The sequence below is a fragment of the Vigna unguiculata genome, chromosome 5 (genome assembly GCF_004118075.2).
Source record: "Vigna unguiculata cultivar IT97K-499-35 chromosome 5, ASM411807v1, whole genome shotgun sequence".
Classification (NCBI taxonomy): Eukaryota; Viridiplantae; Streptophyta; class Magnoliopsida; order Fabales; family Fabaceae; genus Vigna; species Vigna unguiculata.
The window spans coordinates 7,424,496-7,450,806 of NC_040283.1; the positions used below are offsets into that span (position 1 = coordinate 7,424,496).

Sequence of the window (26,311 nt, forward strand, 5' to 3'; positions counted from 1 at the left end):
GTGTGCAAGGAGTGTGTTGAGTGTAAACAAACAAAAAGAAGTTTTTGCAAGTTTGTTCCTCAAAGAGCTGCAGAAAAATTGGATCTGGTTCATTCAGACATATGCGGTCCTATCCAAGTGGAAACGTATGGAGGTAACAGATATATCATTACATTCATTGATGACCTATCTCGCAAGATGTGGGTGTACTTGCTAAAAAGAAAGAATGAGGCACTCCTGGTGTTTAAAAAATTCAAAAATCTGGTGGAAAGGCAGAGTGGAAGGGCTCTCAAGGTCTTAAGAACAGACGGAGGAGGAGAGTATACCTCAAAAGATTTTCAGGATTTTTGTGATGAAGCTGGGATTGAGCATGAGATCACACCTCCATACACACCCCAACAGAACGGTGTTGCCGAGAGAAGGAATAGGACTATCATGAACATGGTTAGGTGCATGTTAAAGAGTAAGAACCTGCCAAAGGAATTGTGGGGAGAGGCAGCTTTAATAGCATCTTATGTGCTAAATCGTTCTCCTACAAAGAGGTTGAGAGGAATTACACCAGAGGAAGCTTGGAGTGGGACAAGACCAAATGTTTCCCACTTGAGGATTTTCGGGTCTCTTTGCTTCAAACACATACCTGACCAGCACAGGAGTAAGTTGGATGATAAGGGAATACGTCTGATCCTGATTGGATTCCACTCAACAGGAGGCTACAAGCTATGGGATCCTGAAAATAGCCAAGTTCATATCAGCAGGGATGTGGTAGTTGATGAAACCTCTACTTGGATTTGGAAGCAAAATCACAGTAGTAAAATTTCTCAACCCACAATCGTGATAGAGGAAGAGAATACTAACGTAGTTCATGCTGATCAGAATGCACGTGTAAGGAGGTCATCAAGAATCATCCAAAAGCCTACACATTTGGATGATTACGAGGTGTTGCACGATGCTGATATAACAACAGATGGCAATTTAGTGCATTTTGCTCTAATTGCAGAATCTAAACCTATGAACTTTGATGAGGCTGCAACAGATAACAATTGGTGGAAAGCTATGAAGGAAGAGATAACATCAATTGAAAGGAATCAGACTTGGGATCTGGTTGAACTTCCATATGGGAAGAAACCTATTGATCTAAAATGGGTCTACAAGGTGAAAATGAATCCAAAAGGGGAGATAATGAGATACAAAGCCAGACTGGTTGTGAAAGGTTTCTTGCAGAAACCAGGGGTGGATTATGGAGAAGTCTTCTCCCCAGTAGCAAGAATAGAGACAGTCAGAATCATAATAGCGTTGGCTGTTTTCTTCTCATGGCCAATGCACCAACTGGATGTTAAGGCAGCGTTTTTGAACGGCTTTCTGGAAGAAGATGTATATGTAAGACAACCAATAGGTTTTGTTGTGAAAGGACAGGAGGAGAAAGTCTATAAGCTGAAAAAAGCCCTATATGGTTTGAAACAAGCCCCTAGAGCTTGGAATCAGAGAATAGACCAGTTCCTCAAGTTCATTGGGTTCAGCAGGTGTAGTTCAGAACATGGAGTGTACATGAGAAGTCGGCCTGGTGATTCTCTCTCCAACAAATTGATCGTGTTGTTATATGTTGACGACTTGTTGGTAACAGGAGGCAATGAAGAGGATATTACTCACTTCAAACAGCAAATGTTAGATGAATTTGAAATGAGTGATATAGGTGAGCTCAACTATTTTCTTGGTATTGAGTTCACTAAGATAGAGCATGGTATTATAATGCACCAAACAAAGTACACACAGGACCTGCTGAAACGATTTCGGATGGAGAATAGCAATCCTGCAGTCACACCTGCAGAAGCTGGACTGAGACTGGAATCCACACCAGATGAAGAATCTGTTAATGCTACAGATTACAGGAGAATGGTTGGGAGTTTGAGATATTTGTGCAATTCCAGACCAGATTTGAGCTTTAGTGTTGGGTTAATAAGTAGACATATGCAAGATCCAAAGGAGTCACACATGTGTGCTGCCAAGAGGATTCTTAGGTACCTACAAGGGACGATGGGCAGTGGGATTCTGTTCCCACATGGAAAAGCTGATTCAGAATTGGAGTTAGTGGGATATTCTGATTCAGATTGGTGTGGTGATAGGAGTGATAGGAAGAGCACTGCAGGGTACGTCTTTTTTCTTGGGGGAGCTCCAATCTCATGGAACTCAACTAAGGAACCCGTGGTGGCTTTGTCTTCCTGTGAGGCTGAGTATATTGCAGCTTCTGAAGCTTGCTGTCAAGCAGTGTGGCTGGAAACGTTGCTGAAAGAATTGATGGTGGAACTCTCAAGCAAAACTAGGTTGATGGTAGATAACAAATCTGCGATCGATTTGGCAAAGCACCCTGCATTGCACGGGAGGAGCAAGCATATCGAAACACGATTCCATTTCATACGTGATCAAGTATGCAATGGAAAACTCAAGGTTGAGCATTGTACATCTGAGTTGCAGCTAGCAGACCTATTCACAAAAGCCTTTAGAACAGAGAGGTTTCGTTGGCTAAAGGATGCAGTTGGCATTGTGAATATTAAAGCCAGTTTGACTTAAGGAGGAGTGTTAGGTAGTTAAGTCAAATACGTATCAGCCGTGTTAGTTAATAAAAAAAAACAACTATCAGTTTTTCTGTTGTATTCTGTTTCTCTGTATAATGTGCTGCTATATAAAGCACTGTAGTCCATGTGTATGTGATACAATTCATTCTTGAATATACATTCATCTCTTTGAATCCTACTGTCTATTCTCTCTGCTGCGTAAAAGTTAACAATGATAAGATGATAAAAGGTACTCATATTCTTTTCAATTTTAATTGTATTTATTTTCAATCTGAAAAAGGAAACTAAATTCACCTCTCTCTGTTTTCACTCCCTCACCAGTCAAACTCAAGCAAATTAATAGAGGTTGTTGTATGAAGGTAAACAGCAACATAGATGATAATTTCTGCGTTCAATTATGGAGAGAATATAAATAATGTGAGTTGTAGTAGCATCTTTAGGAGAAAAAAAGAATATATATTTTAAGGGAAGATGATAACTTGATGTGACAAATTAAATTTATGCCAACTCTATGCTTTCATCTGCTCCAATCATGCAAACTCATATTCAATCTACAAGCTGTCAAATCCATTGTGTCTACTTATTTGCCAACAATAAGCATAATTATTAGGGTATAATTACATGAAAATAATCATAGTTTTATGTCCTATCACAGTCTGTGCCATAGTTGGGTGTGTGGAGTAGAGTGATTAAAAAAAGAGTAAAAGAGAGATCTATAGATATAGTAAACGAAAAAAAGATTGAATGATATAACATAAGTATGACTCACGAATTTAATATTTGTCTCGTGTTATTAAATTATGGCTAATTTTAATTTTTTTTATCAATTAATTAACGTTTTGATAAGCTTCATGTGTGTTCCTCCCATTGTCTTGTCTTCTTTAGTGCTTATGTTTCCTTCTTCGGCCATGTCTCCTTCATCCCATTAATTTCTGCCAGCACCCTGTTAATTTTTGAAAATGAGTAAAAGTAACTTTTACATTATTAATTTTGGAACAGGCATTTCAAAATAAAATTTTCGGAATAAAATTTTCTGAAATAATATTTTCAAAATGTGTAAAATATATTCCGAAACATCTCTTTTGAAACCAATGTCGAGAACAAAGTTTCCAGAACGTATATAATATCTTCTGGAATGAATTTTCTTTAACACTCCTATGAGAAATGTGTTTCTGAAAGAGCTTTTTCTAGAACACATGGAAAATTTTCAGTATTTTCTCTGTTCTTCTTTGTAGAGTGGTATAATGGTGAAAGGTATTTGAATGTTTTCCTTATATTGTGGGGGTGCAGAAAGTAATTACCCTAAGGTTGATGCCAAGGTTAATGATTTGGGCCAGGCCCATTTGGCCATCGGCTAACAAAGAGAGAGTTTCTTATCGAAATTCATTTGATCTTCTTCTTCCTTTTTTGTTTCAGTTCCATTGTTGGAACACTCATTGTCCTTTCACACTGATAGAAAAGATTGATTTTTTGTTTCCGTTTCTGTTAATATATATTTCAAATAGAAATTTAATATTTTGTTTCTTCATTACTAAATGAATTTTGTGACAAAAGCTAACCTGACTTTATAGAAGAATCCAAAAAAGGGAAAGAAAAGCAACACTGTTTTTCGAATCAATCAATAGAATAGAAGAGGAGCATTGGATTCCACCCAGATTAAGTGTAAGATTAACATTTCCCCTTCAGTGCGGGAAGAATCTTTAGTGTGTGTATTTATAGAATCTCTTGTCCTTAACCTTAAATCTTAAACTCTAAATATATAATATTTCGCTTCAGTTCATGAGATCGAAGTAGCTGAGTTGCACTTCCAGGTTCATGTCCTTCTATTTTTACGTAGATTTTCAATTTTTGGTTTGTTGGAGTATGTGTTTGGTTATATCAAATTGATGTAGAATTAATTTTCTAACGTATAATTAATACATATTTGGTCTTCAAAATTAATTAAAGAGTACAAAATTTATATTGAATGAAAAATAACTGATTCTTATTTATGTGTTGAAGAATTAATTAAAGTTGAATCAATTCAAGAACGCTCAACCAAACATACCCGGAGTAAACTTGTTGAGGTCTTTTAGATTTTCTCAAAAATGGTTCTCTAAAGCTATATGTTTATGCAGGCAAAGCATTTGATCAGTTCAAAAAAATCATTTTTCAATTATGGCTCCATTCGTCTCTAAGGTCGAACACAAATGGAATGAAAGCAAATTTGGTCGGTCGAAGAAGAAGGGGCATGAAAATGAAGCTCTTGAAAACAACAACTCACATGGAAACAAAATTATAAGAACAAAAAAAAAAAGGATATGGCAGTTTATTTCAACTTCTCTGTGTTGTCTCAAAGGAGGTCAACAAGCCTAGTAATCAATTTTCTAAGTGCACCTTTGCTTCAAAGGGATGAAAATTCATGTGTGTGAAACCAGAAATCAATATTTATTGTTTCGCGAGTGAAACTACTTTTTAATTTTGTTTCAATTTTAATCTAAACATGAAGTAAGTCCATTTTTAGGTTAAAGTTTAAGAATTATTCTAAAAAATCGTAATGATGATGAATTTCAACACAGTTTTTAAAATAAAAGTACTTTTGAATTCAATTAATATGACACTAGACCGGTATAACAATATTTTCTTATTGTATTCCTACTCCTTTGTTAGAATAACATTGTTATAGTCAATAATCACTTTCAAGATATTGTCTTTAACTCATAACTTAATTATGATTTTCTTCTCAAAAGACATCTAGACTACATCAAATATATTGAAAAAAAAAGAATAATATTTATCTAAATGTGAATAACTCTTCAATAACTATATGCAATATCATATGTTTATGTATAAGTACACAATCATAACTATCTCATACTTGTCCAGATTATTGGGTTCGTTCGACCAATCAGGGTCGTTGAGTATTTCTAGGTCGCCGGAATGTTTAATAATATATTTTAAAAAATAATAAAATTTTCATGTTTAAGTAGAAAGCCCATGAGTTGGCCCTGACCCATAGGACTTTTGTGGGGATTTTTGTCCTGTGGATTTCTTTGATGGAGACTTTCTTTCAATGTGAATTTTTTTGATCCTAACTCATATGGACCAGGACCAAACCCTGTGGACTGAGTCAAATTGACACCTCTAACTATCTGCAATATAGATGAAACTTGTTTATATTGAACCATAAATAATCTGACTAAAACGGTTTAAATTAGGGCACTAGTGCTATAACCGAAGCCTATAAGGAGACGGTGACAATTTTACAATTTCATCAACCTATATTGCTTCGGTTCTACAAACAACCAGTGTCGTAAGCAGTTTTAGGCCTCAGTTCATTAAGAACCGAAGCCTATTAGGCAGCCCAGAAATGAAAATTTTAAAATTGCCACCAACAAAAACACATTTGGCCTCAGGTGCTTTTGGACCGAGGCAATATTGGGGTGTTTTAGGCCTCGGTTGAAATAGAACCGAAGCCTATAACCCTGCCCATAAACCCTAATTTAATAATTTCATCAGCGCCGCCCCCTTTAGCTTCGGGTCCCCTTTCACCGAGGCCATTGAGCCACTTTAGGCCTCGGTTCTTTAAATAACCGAGGCCATAAAGCTGGTTAAAATCCCTAATTCGTGAACCCCGATCATTATTCATCTTCTTCCCCAATTCTCTCTGCACGAACGCTGCGCCGCCCTCTGCCACCACCAGTTCCAACGTTGTCGCTGACCAGCTGTCGTCGCCGTCTGTGGGTTTTCGTTGCCTCCATCTCCTCATCCATTTCTCTTTGCCGCTCCATTTCTCTCCAAGCCACTTGCACCTCCATCAGACCAGCCACCATTCACGAAGCCATTGCAACACCTCATCCACGAAAAACGCAGCAGGTCCACCATGCCTCGAAGGAGAAGAACGAAACCTCCACTGCAACGCCTAGAGTCGAATGAAACGCAGCCCACCACCGCGCCTGGAGTCGAACACCTTTGACGAAGCACTCTTCCATGTTCACAAGAAGCCTCTCCGGAGAGTCTACCTCATGCAACTACATCATCAACACAGATCTGCATAAACGACGTTCACACAGCCAACTAAAACGCGCATCTGGCAGATCTGGAACACTGGGAAGTAGATCTGGAATGTCGGGAAGCAGATCTGGAATGCCGAGAAGCAGATATGGAAAGCAGATCTATGGCTTCGGTTCAGGCGTGACCAGAGCAGAAAAACGCCTCTATGGCTTCGGTTGACAACCGAGGCCAAAAACCAACCCTTTTGGCCTCATCCCAATATGCCTCAGTTCTAAAATCGGGACAGAATTTTAAAAACAACCGGGGCCTAAAGCCCTTACTGCACTGGTGGGGTTCTCAACTTTCTTCTTTGCAACTCCAACATATTTTCTCTCTTGCTCTCATATTCTTTCTCTGGTGGTGCTCTGTGTGAGTGTTTGTAGAAGTGTTAAAAGTCGTTTTGCTAGTCTAAATTGGTTGGTGTGGGTCTTTTGTAGTAGTGGACAATTTTTTTTTATTTGATTTGAGATTTTGTGGGTCTAAGTGTTTAATTGAGGTAGGTATTTTATATCTTTCGTTGTTGTACTTGTTTTTTACTGTTTACCATTTTGTTTTCCATATGCACATTTCGTATCCTTCGTAGTAACCATTTTGATGTATTTTTGTGTTTTTATTATTCACATGATTTTGTAAACATCAATAAAAAAATAGTTAAAAATTGATTTTTTTTGGTAACTTCTTTTAGTGTATATTTGATTTAGAGTCATTGCCTTTTATATGATAGTCATAGATTTTCATATACATAAATTTAATAGAGATAATTTTCAAACACTTATAACTTTTGCTACAAAATTCGAATAAAGATGCATACATTGGAGTTGCTCAGAAAAAGGTGAGAAATATGCTGATCAATCTCCAACATCTGCAAAATTTGTCCATTTAGTACAATTTTATTTTATTTTTTTGTAAGGCATTTAGTTTATATACCTATATTTGTAAAAAAATTCTGAAATTTTTTAGTGTTTCCTTGTACCAAATAGAGTTATATCAAACCTTTATATCTTAAAAATTCTATATTTCATGTTCAAAAAATTTTATTTTGTGATTTCCATTCACAGTACGAGTTTGCTAAACTCCACCATGCACTCCATTCACGAGGTTACTTTCAAGTATCACTTTCTAATGGAATCATTTCAATAACTTTATACATTAAATCCAATGTCACTTTAATTATCTCAAAATTTTAGAAAGAAATAGAGTTTAAATAATTAAACTTAGATACCAATTTTTTAAAATATTTATCGGAAAAATGTATTAAAAATTACAAATTTATTAAATCTGGCTAATCTGTTGTCCCACCCATAATGTGACAGGTTGACGGGTTATATAAGTTGAACCGAGCTGACAAATTCAAAAATCAATCTGTAAGATCCAATCATTTTGTTACCTGTAGTTATATTTGGATGTTTTCAATTTAATTTTACTTTTAAGATGAGTTAATGTAATTAATTTTATCATTAAATCCAAAGTAATAACATTATTATAATGAGACAATGACACATTTGTAATATTGACAGTTGTTTCTTTGATTAATAACATGTCATTCGTTATCTAAACGTCACACACTAACTTGAGAAAGTTAAAACAATGAAATAAAATTTAAAAAAAAATCGCCATAGTAACAAAACAGAAAAAAAATATTTAACCTTTATTTTATTATATTTTAGTTGAATGTACATATGTCATATAGTTTTTGCGTTTTGTACATCTTTATAAGATAAATAGTACATGTTCAATATTCATGGAGAATGTAACATAGTTAATAATGGGTGTTTTCTATGTTTTTTGTGTATGGAAGATTAATTACCTGTGACAAAGCGAACCTCACTTTATAGAAGAATTAAAAAAAGTGAAGAAAAAAGCAACACCATTATTGCAATATTGATGCAGTGTAAAGCAAAGATAAGAGAATTAGATTCCACAGTTGTTCATGTCAGTGAGGGAAGAATCTTAGTTTGTGTATTTATAGAGTCTCTTACGAACCCAACAATATGAACCATTTGATTATTACTTCAAAAGTGGTCACACACACAGAGATATCTGATATAAATATATTATTGTCTTTAGTTTCATCATCAGATCCAAGCAATAATCCATTTACATCGTTGTGCAGGTTCTACTCAGATTTTCAATTTTCATTACTTCTGTTCATTAATTATTCATTACTTTTCATCAACTTGATGTTTAATATGTATATAAAGCTAACAACACTTCAGTTAATATAGTTTTTTATATGTCAAAAGTTTCATGAAAGATAACAAAAAAGTTGTCACAAGATATGAAGATTATTAAAACGTTAGATTTCAGCTTTATTTCCTTAGTTATATGTTTGAATATTAGCTCAAATAGGCTTCAAAGTTTCTGAGACTGCTATAACATGACTCATTCTATTGTTCTAATATTCAAAGCTTCGAAAAGATGCATGTGTTGTGCTTTTTTTAGTCATGTTTCAAGAAGGTTCTCTAAGAACTTGATTAAGATCTGTTTTTTAGAAATGTTTTTGTTTTAAAAGAGGAGAACTGTTAGTAGCATATATGTTTTTTAAACATTCTTATAATTGTTCGAATTTTGAAATTTCATATTAATGGAATTTCTTCTAATTTTGTACTTTTCACTAAATTTTAATGGTAGTGTAGACCTTTAACCAACATATATATATATATATATATATATATATATATATATATATATATATATATATATATATATATAAGTAGTCATTTTGTTATATAAAATCTAATATCACTGTATATTTTTTTCCTTATTAAAACTAAAATTTGAGATTTATAGCCCACTATGGACCAACCAACCATGTCTTCAAATAAAGGGGAAAAAAGCATCACTTACACGATACCAGGGAGTAGCTATATTTTTTAGAGAGGTTTTTTTTTTCTTTCTTTTACTGAAGTTATATTTGATTTTTTTTTTTTTGTAAATTATGAGATAGAGAAAAATAAATTAAATAATTTTTCATATACTAAAATTAATTAGTGTAGAAATTGTTTTATATAATATTTTAAAGTAATATTCTTTAAACTCATAAGTTTATTTTAATTTATGAAAAAAATAATTTTTTTTTCTGGTGTTGATAAAAGGTTTGTTTGAAACATATCATAATATACTCACTCCAAAGAAAAGTGATTCTTACCAAATAAGAGGTACAAGTAAGATAAGCTTAAAATCTATAAGGAAACCATGAAACTTAAGAATAAAAATTGAAATTTTTATGTTAAGTAAATGCAACTATCCGGTTCTCATTTGGTTTCTTACATTTAGAATTGGAAAATGTTTTCTTGACATTATTTAATTTGACAATCCACTTTAGGAGTATTTTGGTCATTAAAAAAGTTAATTTTTATATTTGTAAAGAAAGAGAGAGACTCAAGGATAAAATAGTGATGCAAAATTTTGTTGGATCTCAAAACCTAATAACTTATCTCACACCATAAAGGTGTATAGTCTATTCTTCCTTTCAACAAGGACCATATTTTATCTTTACTATAGTATAATAAGAGATAATTTAAGTAGCAATAATAAATAAATTTGTGTATATAAATAATTGATTGGATCTAGAATATAGATGATCTTATAAAGTTGGGCATAAGAAATTATATGAATATCTAGCTCTCATTCTTATTTTAAATTATGAAACTTAGGGATGACTTTCAATTTTGATAAAAAGATCTCATAAATATTAATATGAGTAATATTTAATTTTTTAAATTGGACATGAGGATAATGATTATGTACATTTGCAACTCCTTCTTCTCTTTATATTCATCTCAACATCGATAAATGTCTTTATATTCATTCTTGTTTTAAATTATTAAAATATCTTTAATTTTTTAAGTAATTTTAAAAAATATTAACTTTTCTTCTATCCTTATTTTCATGACTTATTTCTAAGATATATATTTGATTATTTTTATTTTTATTTTTTATAATTATTTTACTTTTATCCAATTGTTATTTTTTGATATTATTTTTCTTTTATAGTTATTTTACCTTTATTTAATTGTTATTTAATACTCATATTAATATTTATATAATTATAATTTGTTTTTTTAATATTTGATATCAGGAAAAAATATATATTTTTTGCATTAAAAACTTGATAATATCATGTTTTTTTAGATTCTTTTATTTTTTATAAGATATATTTAATTAATATATGAAACAGAAAAGGGATGGATAGGGATATACGGTCATACTCGATGAAATAAAATTTTCATATCCATTAAAATTGATAATGGAGTTGAAAATAAAATTTTGGTTCAAGGATAAAAATGAAATAGTCAAACATGGCACTAAGTTTTAACTTTAACTAAAACTCCACTTAATTTATTTTCGTACTTTAGTTTAAATTTATTCAATTATAATTAATTTCTTGTAGTTTAAAATTAAAAAGAAGAAAATATAGATGATTTGATATTGAATTTGATCATTTATTTTTTATATGTAAAATGTATTTAATAAAATATATAGGTGGATATTGTTATGCCCGGTAATACAGATAAAACCTAACTTTCATACTTAAGTATTCATAATGAAAATGAATACGAACTTTCACTAAAAAAAAAAAATTAAATATGGTCAAACTCCCACCAATTTAATTCTACATTCTTTCTATCCCTAAGTATGCAAATTTTAATTTTAATATAACAAAAATTATATTATTTTTTAAATAGCTTTCAAAATAACAAAGTTAAAATAATTTTTGGAATCATCTTCCAAAAGACACCTTTGAAACCCATGCATAGGTTGTTGGAGTAATCCTTCATATCTTTGAAATGTTCTAAAATTGAGCTCTCTAAAAGCTATATATATATTTATGCAGGTAAAGCATTTGATCAATTCACAGTTTTTTGAGTTTTGGGTTCTCTCCAATCATGGAACCCAGATGGAACCAAAGCTCAGAAATGATCAAAATTGATCTGCGGGAGAAGATTATGGGTACACAAAACAAAATGAACGAATCTCTCCAAAACCCAATCTCACGTGAAAAAAAAATTGAAGGGGGAAAAGAAAACAAGAAATGGCGATTTTTTTCATCTTCTCTGTGTTGTCTGAAAGGAGCTCAAAAACCCTAGTAACTAATCAATTTCTAAATGCACATTTGCCTCTACTGTATCAAAACAGAAATAAATTTATGATTTCGATTCTAAACTAAACATGTGCCATGGAATGATTATTAATTATTATAATGATTAATTTAAATATTATTTATAAAATAAAAAATCATTACTTATTAAAATAATTATTATTATCAAGATTTTTACTATCAAAAATTAATTTTTAATTAATTAATGATGAATTTAATTATTAATTATATTTTTTATTTGTAATAATGATTATTTTAATAATTAATACACTACAAGAAAATGCTTCATTAGTAACCAATTTTAGTGACCAAAAGTTGTTAGTTACTATAATTACTAATTTAGATACAAGTTTACAAAGGAAAAAAATCATTGGTTACTAAAATAGTTACTATTATGAATAAAAAATTATAATTGGTCACTAAATTGGTTTTTAAAATTAGCTACCATAGTTTTGGCTACCAAAGAAAATTAGTCACTAAAAATTAGCTACTTAAGTTTTGGCTACCAAAATAACTTAGTTACTAAATTGCTCTCTAATTAATTAGTGACAAATTTAGTGATCAATTATAATTTTTTATTTATATTAGTGACTATTTTAGTAACCAATAAATTTTAATTTTGTAAATTGGTATCTAAATTGGTCACTATAGTGACTAACAACTTTTAGTTACTAATAAGACATTTTCTTGTAGTGATAATTTTTTATTTTATAAATTGATATATAAATTAGTTATTATAATGATTAACAATTTTTTAGTTATAAATTTTTACATTATAATTTAAAAAAAAAAGTTTTGAACTCTCCTAAAAGTAATCCAAATATCATCGTGTAAAGCTGAATTTAATCTGAAGTATTAGTATGATGATGTAATCATATTTCACATCACACTAATTTCTTAAATATGCAACAAGTCTGCATACAATAATTGTATCTATATGTAATATCTTCTAAACCAATCTATAGAGTCGGAATTTAGCTAACCCTAATAATTAGAATCTAAATTTATATTTTCTTTAAGTAAATTCAATTGTGCCTACTTCTTTATTTGATACTAGCTTTATTTATTTAATTTGTAGAATTTATTAGCGTAGATTATCAATAAAATCTTAAAAACTTATTCAATATTGAAATTATCTTATTAGAATAATCATGTAACATATCAAATAATACATTTAATTGAATTGCAGTTGATAATAAAATAACATTTTATAATTATTTTTTATCTTTTAAGAAATTTTGTAATGAAATTTTGTGATTTAATAATATTTTAAATTGTTTAATAGTGATAAAACTATTTGATAATGACAAATAAAAATTTGAGTTATAATATAAATTATTTATTTAAGTTAATATTGTAACTTTCTATTTATTTAAATATATTAGAAATTTTGTATCTAAATAATTTAAAATAAATATTAAAAGTATCATTTATTAAAATTAAAAGAAAAAAAATCATATATTCAAATTAGAAAAGATAAATCAATAATATCTACAAAATAGATAAAAAAAATTATAAATTCAATAATAATAAAAGACATATTAATTAGTGTGAATCCGTTTATAAATTAGTATTTTCGATTATTAGATATCTTAATCATTTATTTCAAACTTTAAGACGAATTTGTAAACTTCAATGATTGAACTATTGTTTGAACGTCGTTCCCAATATCGGAGTAACCTCTAATCGGATTTTATGATTTGTACATAAATGTATAAGAGATACTAATTTATTTGAGGAAGAAAAAAAATAATCAAATCACACTATGCAGCAAATTTAAACTTTTTAAATCTATTTAACAACAAATCCAAGCTCAAAATATTTAAGAAAAAAGAAAAAACACCCTAAATATGAAATGGATCTTTGCTCAGTTTAAATGCAAATGATAATACTGTAAAAGACTTTATTCATATGATTTTATTTAGCCTATAAAAAAAAAAAAAAGAAGCCCTAGTACAAACAATTAACGGTTTCACCAAACTTGGATCAATCATGCTTGTGGTTATATGTAACTCATGACATCCATTTTATATATATATATATATATATATATATATATATATATATATATATATATAAATTTAAATATGGATTTAAGTTTGGTATTAAGTAAAAATGAAAAAAAATGAATATCTTATAAGAAAAAAATATCCATACATTTATTGATAATTTTTTCTTAAGAAAATTATCACTAATATCAAAGTCGATATTTTATTTGGTGTTCAACTCAAACGACTATAATATAATTCTGATATAAAAGATTCTTCTAATGAAAATTCAAACAAACATATTATTTTACAAGGAATGGATACTCATAGTTAAAAATGTTTAATTTATGTAGAAAATTTGGTACTTGAAAATATAAATTAGGATCAATGTACTTCCCGAAGTATTCTCCGCTTTGAAGGATAGAACTCCGTCATAGTTTTGTCCTTAAAAGGCATCAGAAAGTGGAAAAAATAAGAAGTATATAAACTTTGTTTGACCTCAAGTTATGAATAACCACCACGGCCTCAACTTTGACTATAAATTATGAATAATTATCACGTTCCCGAAGTATTGTCCACTTTAGAACATGAAATTTCATCACTATTTTGTCTTTAAAAGACACCTCGAAAGGTGGAAGGAGAAAGAAGTATATAAACTACACTTGACATTGACTCCTAAGCAATGTCAAACTTATTGAGTGTACTAAAAGAATAACATTCCACTCTGTTTTATTCTCATGTTCTTAATCTTTTCATCACTTAATAAGTTTTTCCTTTTAATTTTTCGTAATAGAGAAAACACCCTTTTAACTACAAATTCCCTAGCCAATCTAAAATACGTTAAAATGTCAGGGTGAAAGTGAAAGTTGAGTAACAAAGACGAAATTAAAATTTCCAATAAAATCATGCTTACAGTCACAGTCACATACCTTGTGGCATCAAGAGATCAATCACTGATATGAGCACTTTGATGCCATCAAAATCCAAAGTTTTTAGATTTCCTGCAATTTCTCCTACTCAAACTCGACAACGAATTCGGAACTCAATAACTCGAGAAAAAAAAAAAAAACTCAATATAATGAAATCCACTGAATGAAAACCAGGAAGCAATTCATGTGCATCTTAGTAAATCCACTGCAACGCAAAAATAAAAGATAAAAGAAAACAACAATCATATACAAATATAATCATAGTTATTATATTAAATAAATAGTTGAAGATCCCTTTGCTAGTCTAATTTCCAATGTAGCAACCAAATTAAAGAAAAATAATAATAACTAGTTCATTCAGAGACCGAAAACATGTTTGATCATTTGGAAAGAGATAGAGATGGTGAAGCATTGGAGCTTGAAGCAGGAGGTGATGGTGGAGACCCGTGCCTACGAGGAAGGTCACGTGCCACTGCTTCCACGTCAGCCCTAGTAGAACTTGACGGAGGAGCAGCCACGTATTGACGTGGGTCAATGGCCCTATGTTGCATGGCCCATGAAATTTGCCCCGTCGGATCAAAAAGTGAAGACAAGTCATAAGTGGTGGCCGGCGCCATCACTCCGGTCGCCGCCGACGGCAAATCAGCCATTGAGAATCGCAGTGCCGTCGCCGGTTGAGACGGAGGAGGTTGCGGCGGATGAGGTACCTCCATCTGGGCAAGGTGGCCTTGTAGGTATGAGAGTTCTGCTTGCAAGCTCACCACCTTTATGTAGAACAAAAAAAAATGTTAGAACATTGTAACTCATTGAATAAATTATGATTTTATTTTATAAATGAAAGATAGAATTATTTTATAACTTTTTCTTCAAATGGAAAAATAGAGAAAGATAGAATTATTTATAAATGAAATACGTAATTTTCAATCTATGTCGCGTTTTCTAATTAATTTAGTAATTATGGATAAAAAAAGGTGAGGATCCCGAGTAGGATTAAGACTAATTAAGGAAAACATAATACAAGTATCAACACGGTAACTTTAAACAAACTTCTAGAAAATGTACAAGCAAGAGTTTTGTACAAACAAAGGTACTTCCAAAAGATACATAAATAAACATGATTAAACTTGAAGGAAGAAAACAATATATGGTTCTTTTAAAAATCAGAAATTCATAGATTCTATAAATAACAATAATGAAATAATTTCAATACTAACAACATAAATATGAGCTAATTATTTTAGAACAGATATATATGGAGAGAGAGAGACAAAAATACATTAATTCCATTTGAGAAATGGTAAGCATACTTTTTTAACATTTTTATATAAATTTTCTAGAAACTCAACAAAAAATTATTTATAACTTATTTCTTTTCCTACTCTGTTACGGCAAAGGTGAGATGAAAAGAAAATATAATCCTAGGTAGACTACTGCAAAAGGAACAAAAACTTCCTTCTACGAAACCATATTCTACGCTACTAGAAAATCTTAAATAATCAAAGAATTAGTGGATTAATATGTGTAATTCCAAAACTTAATTATCAAAATCAAAAGAAAGTATTAGCATCGTGCATTCACAATAATGTAAATAGTCTTCTGAACAAGCTTATAATTTTGTCCAATTGTCAAATAAAGTTCGACATTTTTATCATTAGGTTAAAATTATTTCAATTTAGCTAGTAAGTTTTTATGAGCACTGTAGTTAAAAAAAATGTATTATTATATACATTTTACAGAACACATGCTATAGTTAATTAACACAGGCTATGCATATAGAAAAAAAAATGGTGGAGAAAATTTGAGATGTTAAGATTTCATAATCTAAATTTTACTAAAGATATGAATATATATTAGATTGATTTGCGAAGGTGATTTTATGAAAAGATATATATAGACAAAAAAAAAAGGTTTATTTAAATTATGTGTATGAAATTGGGTTGAAGGGTTGAACTAACCGACCAGTTCCCCAAAAGCTGCAAGAAGCAAGGAGGTAATGGCCCATGGCATTTGTGTAACAGCCGACCAACATCATTTGTTAATCAAATAAGAGTTAAGGAATTAACTGAAATGCATTCAAACTGTCTCCCTTATTTCCATGCCTTCCAAACCCTACCCTTACTTTCCTCAAACCTCACCTTTCTTTCTCAGCGCACAAAACCACAAGCTACTACTTCTTCTACTACAATGCATGCTAATCTTTTCTTCTCCTTCACTTGAAGGATCGGAGCCACAAGAGAAAAAGAAACTAAAAAAAATACACAGATGGGTCCCTTTTCCCAGCGGCTTCATCATAAACTGTAGCCAAACTGATTTCATATAAAAAATTTATTAAATATATTTGTTGTCTTCAAACATGGATATAAAATTATTGAAATTTATTTATATTCTAAATTTTAATACATTTTAAATCTCAAAATTTTAAAAATAAATAGAAATGATGTTTCTCTTATTTCTGTTTCATTAATTATTTTAGGTATTAAATGATATTTTTATTAATATTTGAGTCAGAATATATCAAATATCATGGACTCAAACATCATTTTGAAATGCAGTTTGACGCATAAAAAAATAACGTAATTAGGTTTGAAAAATTATATATATTCGTTTTAAAAGTTTAAAAACTAAAATATATAATAAAATGATAAAATTTATAGACTAAAATCATATTTAATAATAATAAAAAAAACTAAAACAAAAACTGGTTTCTTTCTTTTTCATTGTTTTGAGAATACAATGAGATTGAAAACCATGGCGGAGTGGTGTTATGTGAACATTATAAAACTAGGCTTTTCTTAGGTTTCACTTTATTGGCCAGCAAACAAACAAAATAAACTGGAACGTTACATGAGTCAGTCATACATCCATTCATACATATATATTATATACATACACATATATTATATACATACATATATTTATATATATATATATATATATATATATATATATATATATAATATGTTTAATTTACGGTTTCTAGAAACAGAAAGTCTAAAAAAAACTCAACACTCTCAATCTGATAATTTTCTAATTTCTGATATGATTCTCATTCTACAGTCAATAGAAAACGTCTTGAAAGCATACCGATTGAAGTGATTCACCTGGTTAGGTTAGTGTTGGGGAGAAGAAATTGAAAACTGATAATTCAGGTAGCCAAATTAAAAGCAAGCAATTAATTGACATATATAATGCACATGCCAAAAACACACATTAAGAAACCATGGTTGATCATATATAATTCAATCAAGAGTTAGAGTTATAATCAAAATCAATAGTTTACCTGTTGCTGAAGGGCAAAGATGTGCGAAACACAGCCGTAAACAGGATCTCTGAGGCGTGATTGTGCTTCATAACAAATGGTGATGACAGCATCAAGCCTCTTATGCACAGGAATGCTAAGGAGAAGCTTGGACACGTTGCTAGCCCCAAAAACCTTGTGCACAGTGGCAAAATGGGTTGTACCTTGTTCCGCATCAAAATACGGAGCAAAGATACAACCCGGAATGCATTTCCTCCTGAGGAACTTGCAAGCCCCACAAGGGCTACCAGTACTGCTGCCACCGCCGCTGCCGCCACTACCACTGCTCATGCTCATGTTGGAGTAAAATTATATAGGTGAGAAGGGTATGGGAATGATTAGGTTATGGAGAGAGGATTTTGTGAGAGGGGTGAAGTGTGTTTGGTGGAAAGAGGAAGAGAAGAAGAAGAAGAAGGGTGGAGTGTTGTGAGGAAGAATTTAGGTAGGATACGTTTGGTGGGGTTAGGGAGATTTAATGAGGGGATTTAATAGGAAAGAAGAAGTCTTAAAAGGCACGCGAGGGAGCAAAGGCTTAACATCCACATTTAGCTGTTTGCGTGAAGAAAAACATGAGGTATAAGGTGGCTAGCTATGGCTTCTTTGCTCACAATTACCCTCAAAACTTCTTCACCTTTTTCCCTCTTTTGTCTTCGTTCCTCTCGTGATCGTGAATTCATTCAACACACAAACATGCTCTCTCTCCGAAACACACACACTTTTGAGACTTCCCCTAGTTGTTATCATGTGAGTGCAAAGGTATGTGTTGGGAGAGGAAGCTTTGAATTTGGACCAAGAGATGATGTAATCATAAAAGAGGGTTTTGTAACCGAGCCAAGCTAATGAGAACAAATTTTTTTGTTATTTTTACGCGTTTATAATATGATATAACATGAGAGAGAATGTGCTGATTTGCATTATTTTGTTTTTATGTGGAGAAAAACAATAGAGCTGATGATAATTTGGTGTTGTCATTGTTGTGACTTCAAAACATTAAAATTCATGACCTAACTACGGGTTTGAGACGGATTAGATCGAAGAAAAAAATCAATTATAAATGTGGATTAAACGGAATTCGATCATTTAATTTAAATTAAATGATTAAACAAAGTTCAAGGCAGGTTAATCACTAATTTATCAACAACGATTTTTTTATTACTATTTTATCATTTTTTCATAAGTTTTTTATCATAATTATTTACTATTTTTAATTATACAAGTTGACATTTTAATTTTTTTAAATATTATAATATTGTTCAATAATATTAAATAGTTTGAATGTTTAATTTATTTGTTTGACACTTTAATTTTAAAGTATTATATATATATCTTTATAATCATGTTTGATGAAATAAATTAGTACTTTGAATGTAGATTTAATTACTTGGATGATCTCCACTTTGGTAGGGGTGTCTTAACTTGGTCCTTATTTTTAAAACGGTTTCAATTGTATCCCAACTTTTGAAAAAGTGTCTCAATTAGATCTCTTTTAGAAAAAAAAATCACCAACGGTGTTAACGACATGTCATGTGTCAATATGTGGTTTTTTAAGTTTTTATAATTTTTAATTTTTTTTTTCAAAAAATTTTGTTACCACGTGTCAATGTGAGGTCTCTGTTGTGATATGTGGTACTGTCAGCGTCACGTGATAAGACATTGCCATGTGTCGGTGTCACTCTCAAGTGTCATTGTCTTTATTTTAATTTAGTCCTTATATATGTTATATATGTCTTTTTGATTCAATTTAACCCCTACCTATGTCTCTTTGATTCAATTTTGTCCCCTTTTCTTTTAAAATAGGGCAATATTATCTCTCCAATTTGAGACCAAATTTATCATTTATATAAATGTTATACCCATATGTTTTATTAAAAATGACTTTTTAACATGTTACGTTATTATATAATTATTAACTCATGTTTTGTTAATCATTACTTTTTTCTTTCAAAATAGAACAATATTGTCTTTCTCCAATTAATCAAGTCAATCCATTGATTGTATGAAAGAAAAAAAAAGCTCTTAAATGAGCTAACCCATCTAACCTACCAACCCCAAGATGAGTCGTGTCGGGTTACAAAATTTTTAACTCACTAAAAAATAAGTCAAATTGAGTTTATCTATCTTTACCGCAATCTACTATGAATCAACTTGATTATTGTGACACCTTTACAAAATACATTAATTTTAACATATTAAAAAAAAATTTAATATATTTTAAAACTTCAAAATCAATATACATTAATGTATTTCGAAAATAGAAAGATAACATTAAAAATTTAAAAAAAAATCCAAATTCAATATTTCTTTTATTTGTTTCTTAAGTTCAATCACAACAATTTTTGTTCAAACTTGAGAGGCACCGATTAAGACTAAATAAGGAAATTGTGCAAATTAAAAATATTTCTTAGGTGTGGGAATAAATTAATAGTGCATTCTATGGTTAGTTTGTTCTATCAACTTTTACTTGGGTAAATTACACGACTTTTTGTTGTAATTGAGTCGGCCACTTAGGTTTGTCTTCTTCATAAACAAAATGCCAAAATGCTTAAACTTGAAAGTTATGGTACTAAATTGGTATGAATGCATGTGTTTAGGTCATTAATTCATATTTGTTGGGTTGCATAAGTGAACAAGTGAGAGAGAAAGAGACAAAGATGACTTTTGATACCATTGCTGATATTGAATATATGCAACTTAGAGAAACAAGGGTATTAGTTTTATTTTGCTTAATTTAAAATTTAATTTTTATATTTAAGCTATCATTCATTTATATATATATATATATATATATATATATATATATATATATATTATTTAACTGAGTCTTAATATTTTTTAAATATAATCAATTTGGTCTCTTATGTTAAATTAATGTTGAAAGATGTTATGTGTCAAATCATTTGGAAGACATCATATGTTAAAATTTAAAAGGTGTCACGGGTTAAACTATAAGAGTCTCAAGATAAAAGATGACTCAAATTTAGACATATGACATCTTTCAAATGGTATTAACATTAAGAAATCAAAATGATTTTATTTAAAACATATTAAGACTCAATTAATTAAAAAAAATATAGGAAATAAAGTAAATCATATGTCTAAATATAAAAATTAAATGAGAAATTAAACATTTTATTTTTAATATTTGTGCATATTGAATTTTTAATATTTGTGCATATTGAAATATATTTAAATCTTCATATGAAAATAATCTCTTGTGTCTATAAAACTATTTAAATGGTCTAAAAACTTGTGCATTGTTTATCAAACCAATCTTTTAAAGTTTGTTAACTTGTTTGATAGGTAAATTTCCGTTACTAACATATTGATTGTGATCAAGTTGTTTAAATTTTTTTTCTAAGTTTGAGTTCTTTTTCTTTATGAACAATAGTGAAATTTTGAAAGATTGGAATAATAACTCTAAACAAGTTAACTAAATGGACATGTTTAACTAAATTGGAATAATACCATTACACATAAAAGTTAGCTAAATGGACATGTTTAACTTTAAACAAGTATTACTTAGAGAAACTATTGGAATAATAACTTCATTTGTTAAAAATAACACTTGCTTGTTCTTCACTTTAAAGTATATTCTTTTGTCATATAAATGAAAAAAATAAGCTAAATAGGATCCAAATAAAAAAAATGGTAATTCATCCCATTATGAAAATATGTGTTAAAAACTAGTTAAATCACTTTTCAATGGTCTATAAACTTTTTTATTTATCTAAATATTTTTCTTTTAAGTTTAACGTCATCTTATTTAAAAATACATTTCGGTTACTCTGATTTGATATGAAGCAACTTTTTGAATGTTTTTTCGGTTTATGTTTAAATAATGAATTTCTTTTGTCGGTATTAGAATTAGAAGACAATTAAAATGTAAAACGTCAAAATTGATTAGTAGTTATTTGCGGTTAGAGACTCAAAGAATGATATCTTTTATCTTTATTATTAATGACCACCGAAAATACATGCACACATACGTGTATATAATATGCACACATACATGCATATAATGATCACTAGAAACACATGCACAACATGTCTTTCCACTTTTTTATTATAATAACAAATTTGTTTTTATTATGATTAAAAAAATTTAAATATTATATTTAAAAAAATTCTTAACAAACATTTATAAAATAATATTTTTTTATAATTTTATCATATATAATATTTTATTTTAAGTAGTTAATTCAATTTAATGTCTTTCTTATTTAAATTTGAGTTTTTTGTTTTGTTTTCTTATGAACAACAATGCTGAAATTCAGTTAAAGTAAAAAAAAAAAAAAAAGCCTAAAATTTAAAGAAAGAAAAAGAGCAAATCAAATAAGAGCCATATACTTTTATCATATATAATTTTCTTTTTTATTTTAAGTATTTAATGGAGTTGAGTGTCTTTCTTATTTAAGCTTCAGTTCTTTTTCTTTATGAACAATAATGGTGCCAACTAGGATTTTGGTGATTAAAGCTTATTCAATTTATTGACAGCTCAAGTTTACACCTTAAATATATCCTATACGAGAGCTGATGCCAAGATATTAGAAGAAGAATATACAAATAGAGATAGCATACATTCGATCAACTAGGATATACACAAATATTAATTACCTACATTCTAAAGCATTATAAGTAATTGAATATGTTCTTAACCTTTACCCATGGTCCTAAGAAGCCTATAAACACAAAATATCATTACAGGAGGTAGACATTTAATTCTCTTTCATGAATTACTATACAATCAATATTCTTTAAATTTGTAGTGAGTTTAGCACCAGAAAATCTTCTATAGATGATCCTCTTCGATCAATTTCAACTATCAACTCAACTCTTTAGAGCTTCAATCTTTTCACCTTAAAAGGAAAATATTCCTCTATAGTAAGAATATTTGTCATCTAGTACAGGTTCGGGTAAATCAATTCCTAAACAACAACCAATATTGCACTTATTAGAAGAAATGAAATTGTTGTTAGGAATCCAAGTGTGAGTTTAAGTCCCACATTGGCTAGAAATGAGAAAGTAGAACACTATATAAGGATAAAGACCCATTACTTTAAGGTTTTGGGTTGAGAGTGGTGTTAATGTTTTATGTGGTTGGACTCAGGTCTCATTGGTGTTGTATCTCCCCAATAAAACCCCCTCTATAAACCTAACAATTGTATCATCATCATCATACCCTAAGATGGATCATGTACTCGTTAGTGCAATCAAAACCCATTATGGAGGCTTTCCTCCATAAAATGAGGAGAATCTCCAAAATGCGATATCTAGGATGCAAGATAAGTTTGATAAAGACATGGAGCCCTTGCAGAACCAACACCATGATGAGCTTCAAGCTTATTGAAATGAGCATTTCATAATAGATTTAAACACTTGACAAAGATGTCGCTTTGTCCAACATTTCAAGGCAAAGCCACAACCACAAACTCAACATTTTGAATCAATTGCACAGGTCTAACCCTAAGCACCAAACCCATGATAGGTCAAGTTAAGTTAAAAAAACTTTGACTCACCAGAAAGTCGATCAAGTTGAGTTTATCCTTTTTTAGCTCAACTCATAGTGAGTTCACCCGTATGAATCAGGTTGACTCACTTGACACATTTACAAAATATATTAATTTTAACATATAAAAAAGATTTTAAAATATTTTAAACATCAAAATCAATGTACACCAGTGTATTTAAAAAATAGAAAGACAACATTAAAAATATAAAAAAATCGTAATTAACAAAATAGAAAGCCAATACATATTTTATTTGTTTCTTAATTTCAATCACAACAAATTTATGTTGAAACTTAAGAGGGGCTGACAAAAACTAAATAAGAAAATTGTCCATATTATAAATCTTTCTTAAGTGTGGGAATAAATCAATAGTGCATTGTATATGGTTATTTTTGTTTTATCAACTTTTAGGATAAATTACATGACTCTTTGTTGCAACTGAGTCGGCCACTTAGTTTTGTCTTCTTTACAAACAAAATGCCTAGACTTGAAAGTTATGGTAGTAAATTGGTATGAATGCATGTTTTTAGGTTATTAATTCAGATTTGTTGGATTGTATAAGTGAATGAGTGAGAGAGAAAGAGAGAGGATTTTGGATACCATTGCTCATATTGAGTATATGCAACTTAGAAAAAAAACAAGAATATATTTTTTTTTCTTAATTAATAATTTTGGTTTCTATATTTAGCTAATCATTCACTTTGATCCCTATATTTTTTTTACTCAATTGAGTCTTAAATTTTTTTAAATATAATAAATTTAGACTTTGTTGTTAAATTAATATTTGAAAAATGTCACATGTCAAACCGTTTGGAATGTATCACATGTCAAAATTTAAAAGTTGCCATGTGTTAAACTAGAGAAATCTTAAGGTCGAACATGACCCAAATCTTGATATGTAACACCTTTCAAATAACGTTAAGGTCAATTTAACATTATAATCAAATTAATTCTATTTAAAACACATTAGGATTCAATTGAATAAATAGAAAGTAAAGTAAATTATATGACTAAATATAAGAATCAAATTGATTAAATCTATTTTTTTTATTTGTACATATTTAAAATATATGTAAATCTTTATATAAAAATAATCTTTGTGTTTATATAACTATTTAAATGGTCTAAAAACTCTTGCATTTATCAAACTAATCTTTTAAAGTTTCTTAACTTATTTGATAGGTAAATTTCTTTAAGTTTGAGTTTGATTTCTTTTTCTTTATGAATAATAATGATGAAACTCAGTTAAATTTTTTTAAAAAAAAAAACTAAAAGTTAAAATTTAAAGAAAGAAAAAATGTAAATCAAAATCAAATCCAAGATACCAACTAGGATTTGAATAATTAGAGATTATTTGATTTATTGACAACTTGTTTTAACACCATCGTAAAAGTTGGTTAAATGAATATGTGTTTAACTTTAAACAAGTATTATTTATACATGATATTAGTATAATAATCTTACTTGTTGCGAGACTCACTAAATTGGATCCAAATAAAAAAAATACAATTCATCACATGATAAAAACATGTGTTAAAATACTAGTTAAATCATTTTCCAATGGTTTATAAACTTTTCTATATCTAAATATTTTTCTAAAAGTTTAGTTTTATCTTATTTAAAAATATATTTCAATTACTTTGATTTTATATGAACTAATATTTTAATAGTATTTTATGGTTATGTTAAAATAACGAGTTTCTTTTATCAGCGGAATAATTCAAATTTAAAAAATCAAAATATTGATTATTTATTGTTTACCGTTAGAGACTCAAAAAATAATATCTTTTATATTTATCAGCTAAATAAAATTGATTATTAATGACCTGCACATATATGTGTACATATGACCACTACAAATACATGCCCAAAAAATTTTAAAATAATTATTAGATTTGTAAAAAATCATAAGAAACATTCATAAAATAATTTTTTTTAATAATTTTATCACGTATATAATTTTTTATGTTATGTAATTAATTCAGTTTAATGTATTTCTTATTTAAACTTGAGTTATTTTTTCTTTATGAACAATAAGCATTGAGTCGCTTATTTTGTACTAGTTAGTATAGAGTAAGCGGTCATCAACACTCATTAAGCTGTTTATTCTGTACTAAAGAACCCCTTGGTACATGACCATCAACACTTACAAGCCATTTATTTTATACTAAGGAACTCTTAGTATAGAATAAGCGGTCATCAAGATTCATTAAGCCGCTTACTTTGTACGAAGGAATACCTTAGTACATAGTAAGTGACCATCAGCACCCCATAGCCACTCACTATTACTAAGGAACTCCTTAGTACACAGTAAGCATATGTCAGTACTCGCTAAGCCGCTTACTCTGTACTAAGGAACCCCTTGATACACAATAAGTAGACATCAATATGCGACCGTATGCGGTACCCAGTCCAATCAATCCACAGGTCGTCTATCAAAGACTATTAAGGGTTACTATAGTAATCTCACCCATTTTTACCAGATTCAGAGCAGCTAAAGAGGTGTTTTGGGTCCAAAGGCCCATTTTAGGTAGGACTCACAAGTAAAAAGGTATAAATAGCACATTATTCTAGGGGTGGCAAACGGGCCAGCCCGGCCCGTTTTGGCCCGGCCCGTATGTGGCCCGTCAAAAAACGGGCCGGGACGGGCCAGCCCGTCAAATAGAAACGGGCCAATAATCACAACCCGTCCCGTATAGGACGGGCTAACGGGCCGGGCCGGGCTGGCCCGTCTAGTTTTTTTTTAATTTTTTTAATTAGTTTTCAAATTTTTTAATTTGTTTTATTTTTTAAATTTGTTTATATATACATATAAATTATTATTAAAGTCATATTTAATCAAATAAAATATTATTTTAAATTTTAATTGATTAGTTAATGTTTTTAATTAGATAAGTTAAAATAATT

At 29.7% G+C, this 26,311-nt stretch overlaps 1 protein-coding gene and 2 long non-coding RNA genes across 3 annotated transcripts; 2 read left to right on the top strand and 1 right to left on the bottom strand.

Moving 5' to 3' along the window:
• The first annotated feature begins 4,273 nt into the window (after positions 1-4,273).
• On the top strand, positions 4,274-5,007 carry LOC114184229. Its single transcript, XR_003604555.1, has 2 exons — positions 4,274-4,360; positions 4,667-5,007. It is a non-coding gene; the product is annotated as an uncharacterized LOC114184229 (long non-coding RNA).
• Positions 5,008-8,559: 3,552 nt separating this feature from the next.
• Positions 8,560-11,752, top strand: LOC114184282. The gene is made up of 2 exons (XR_003604571.1): positions 8,560-8,694; positions 11,419-11,752. It is a non-coding gene; the product is annotated as an uncharacterized LOC114184282 (long non-coding RNA).
• A 3,100-nt stretch (positions 11,753-14,852) lies between these two features.
• On the bottom strand, positions 14,853-18,694 carry LOC114185875 (LOB domain-containing protein 18). The gene is made up of 2 exons (XM_028073816.1): positions 17,880-18,694; positions 14,853-15,363 (listed from the first exon to the last, which is right to left on the bottom strand). The coding sequence occupies exons 1-2, from the start codon at positions 18,192-18,194 to the stop codon at positions 14,980-14,982; spliced, it is 699 nt and encodes a 232-aa protein (XP_027929617.1). The 5' UTR covers positions 18,195-18,694; the 3' UTR covers positions 14,853-14,979.
• Positions 18,695-26,311: the final 7,617 nt, after the last annotated feature.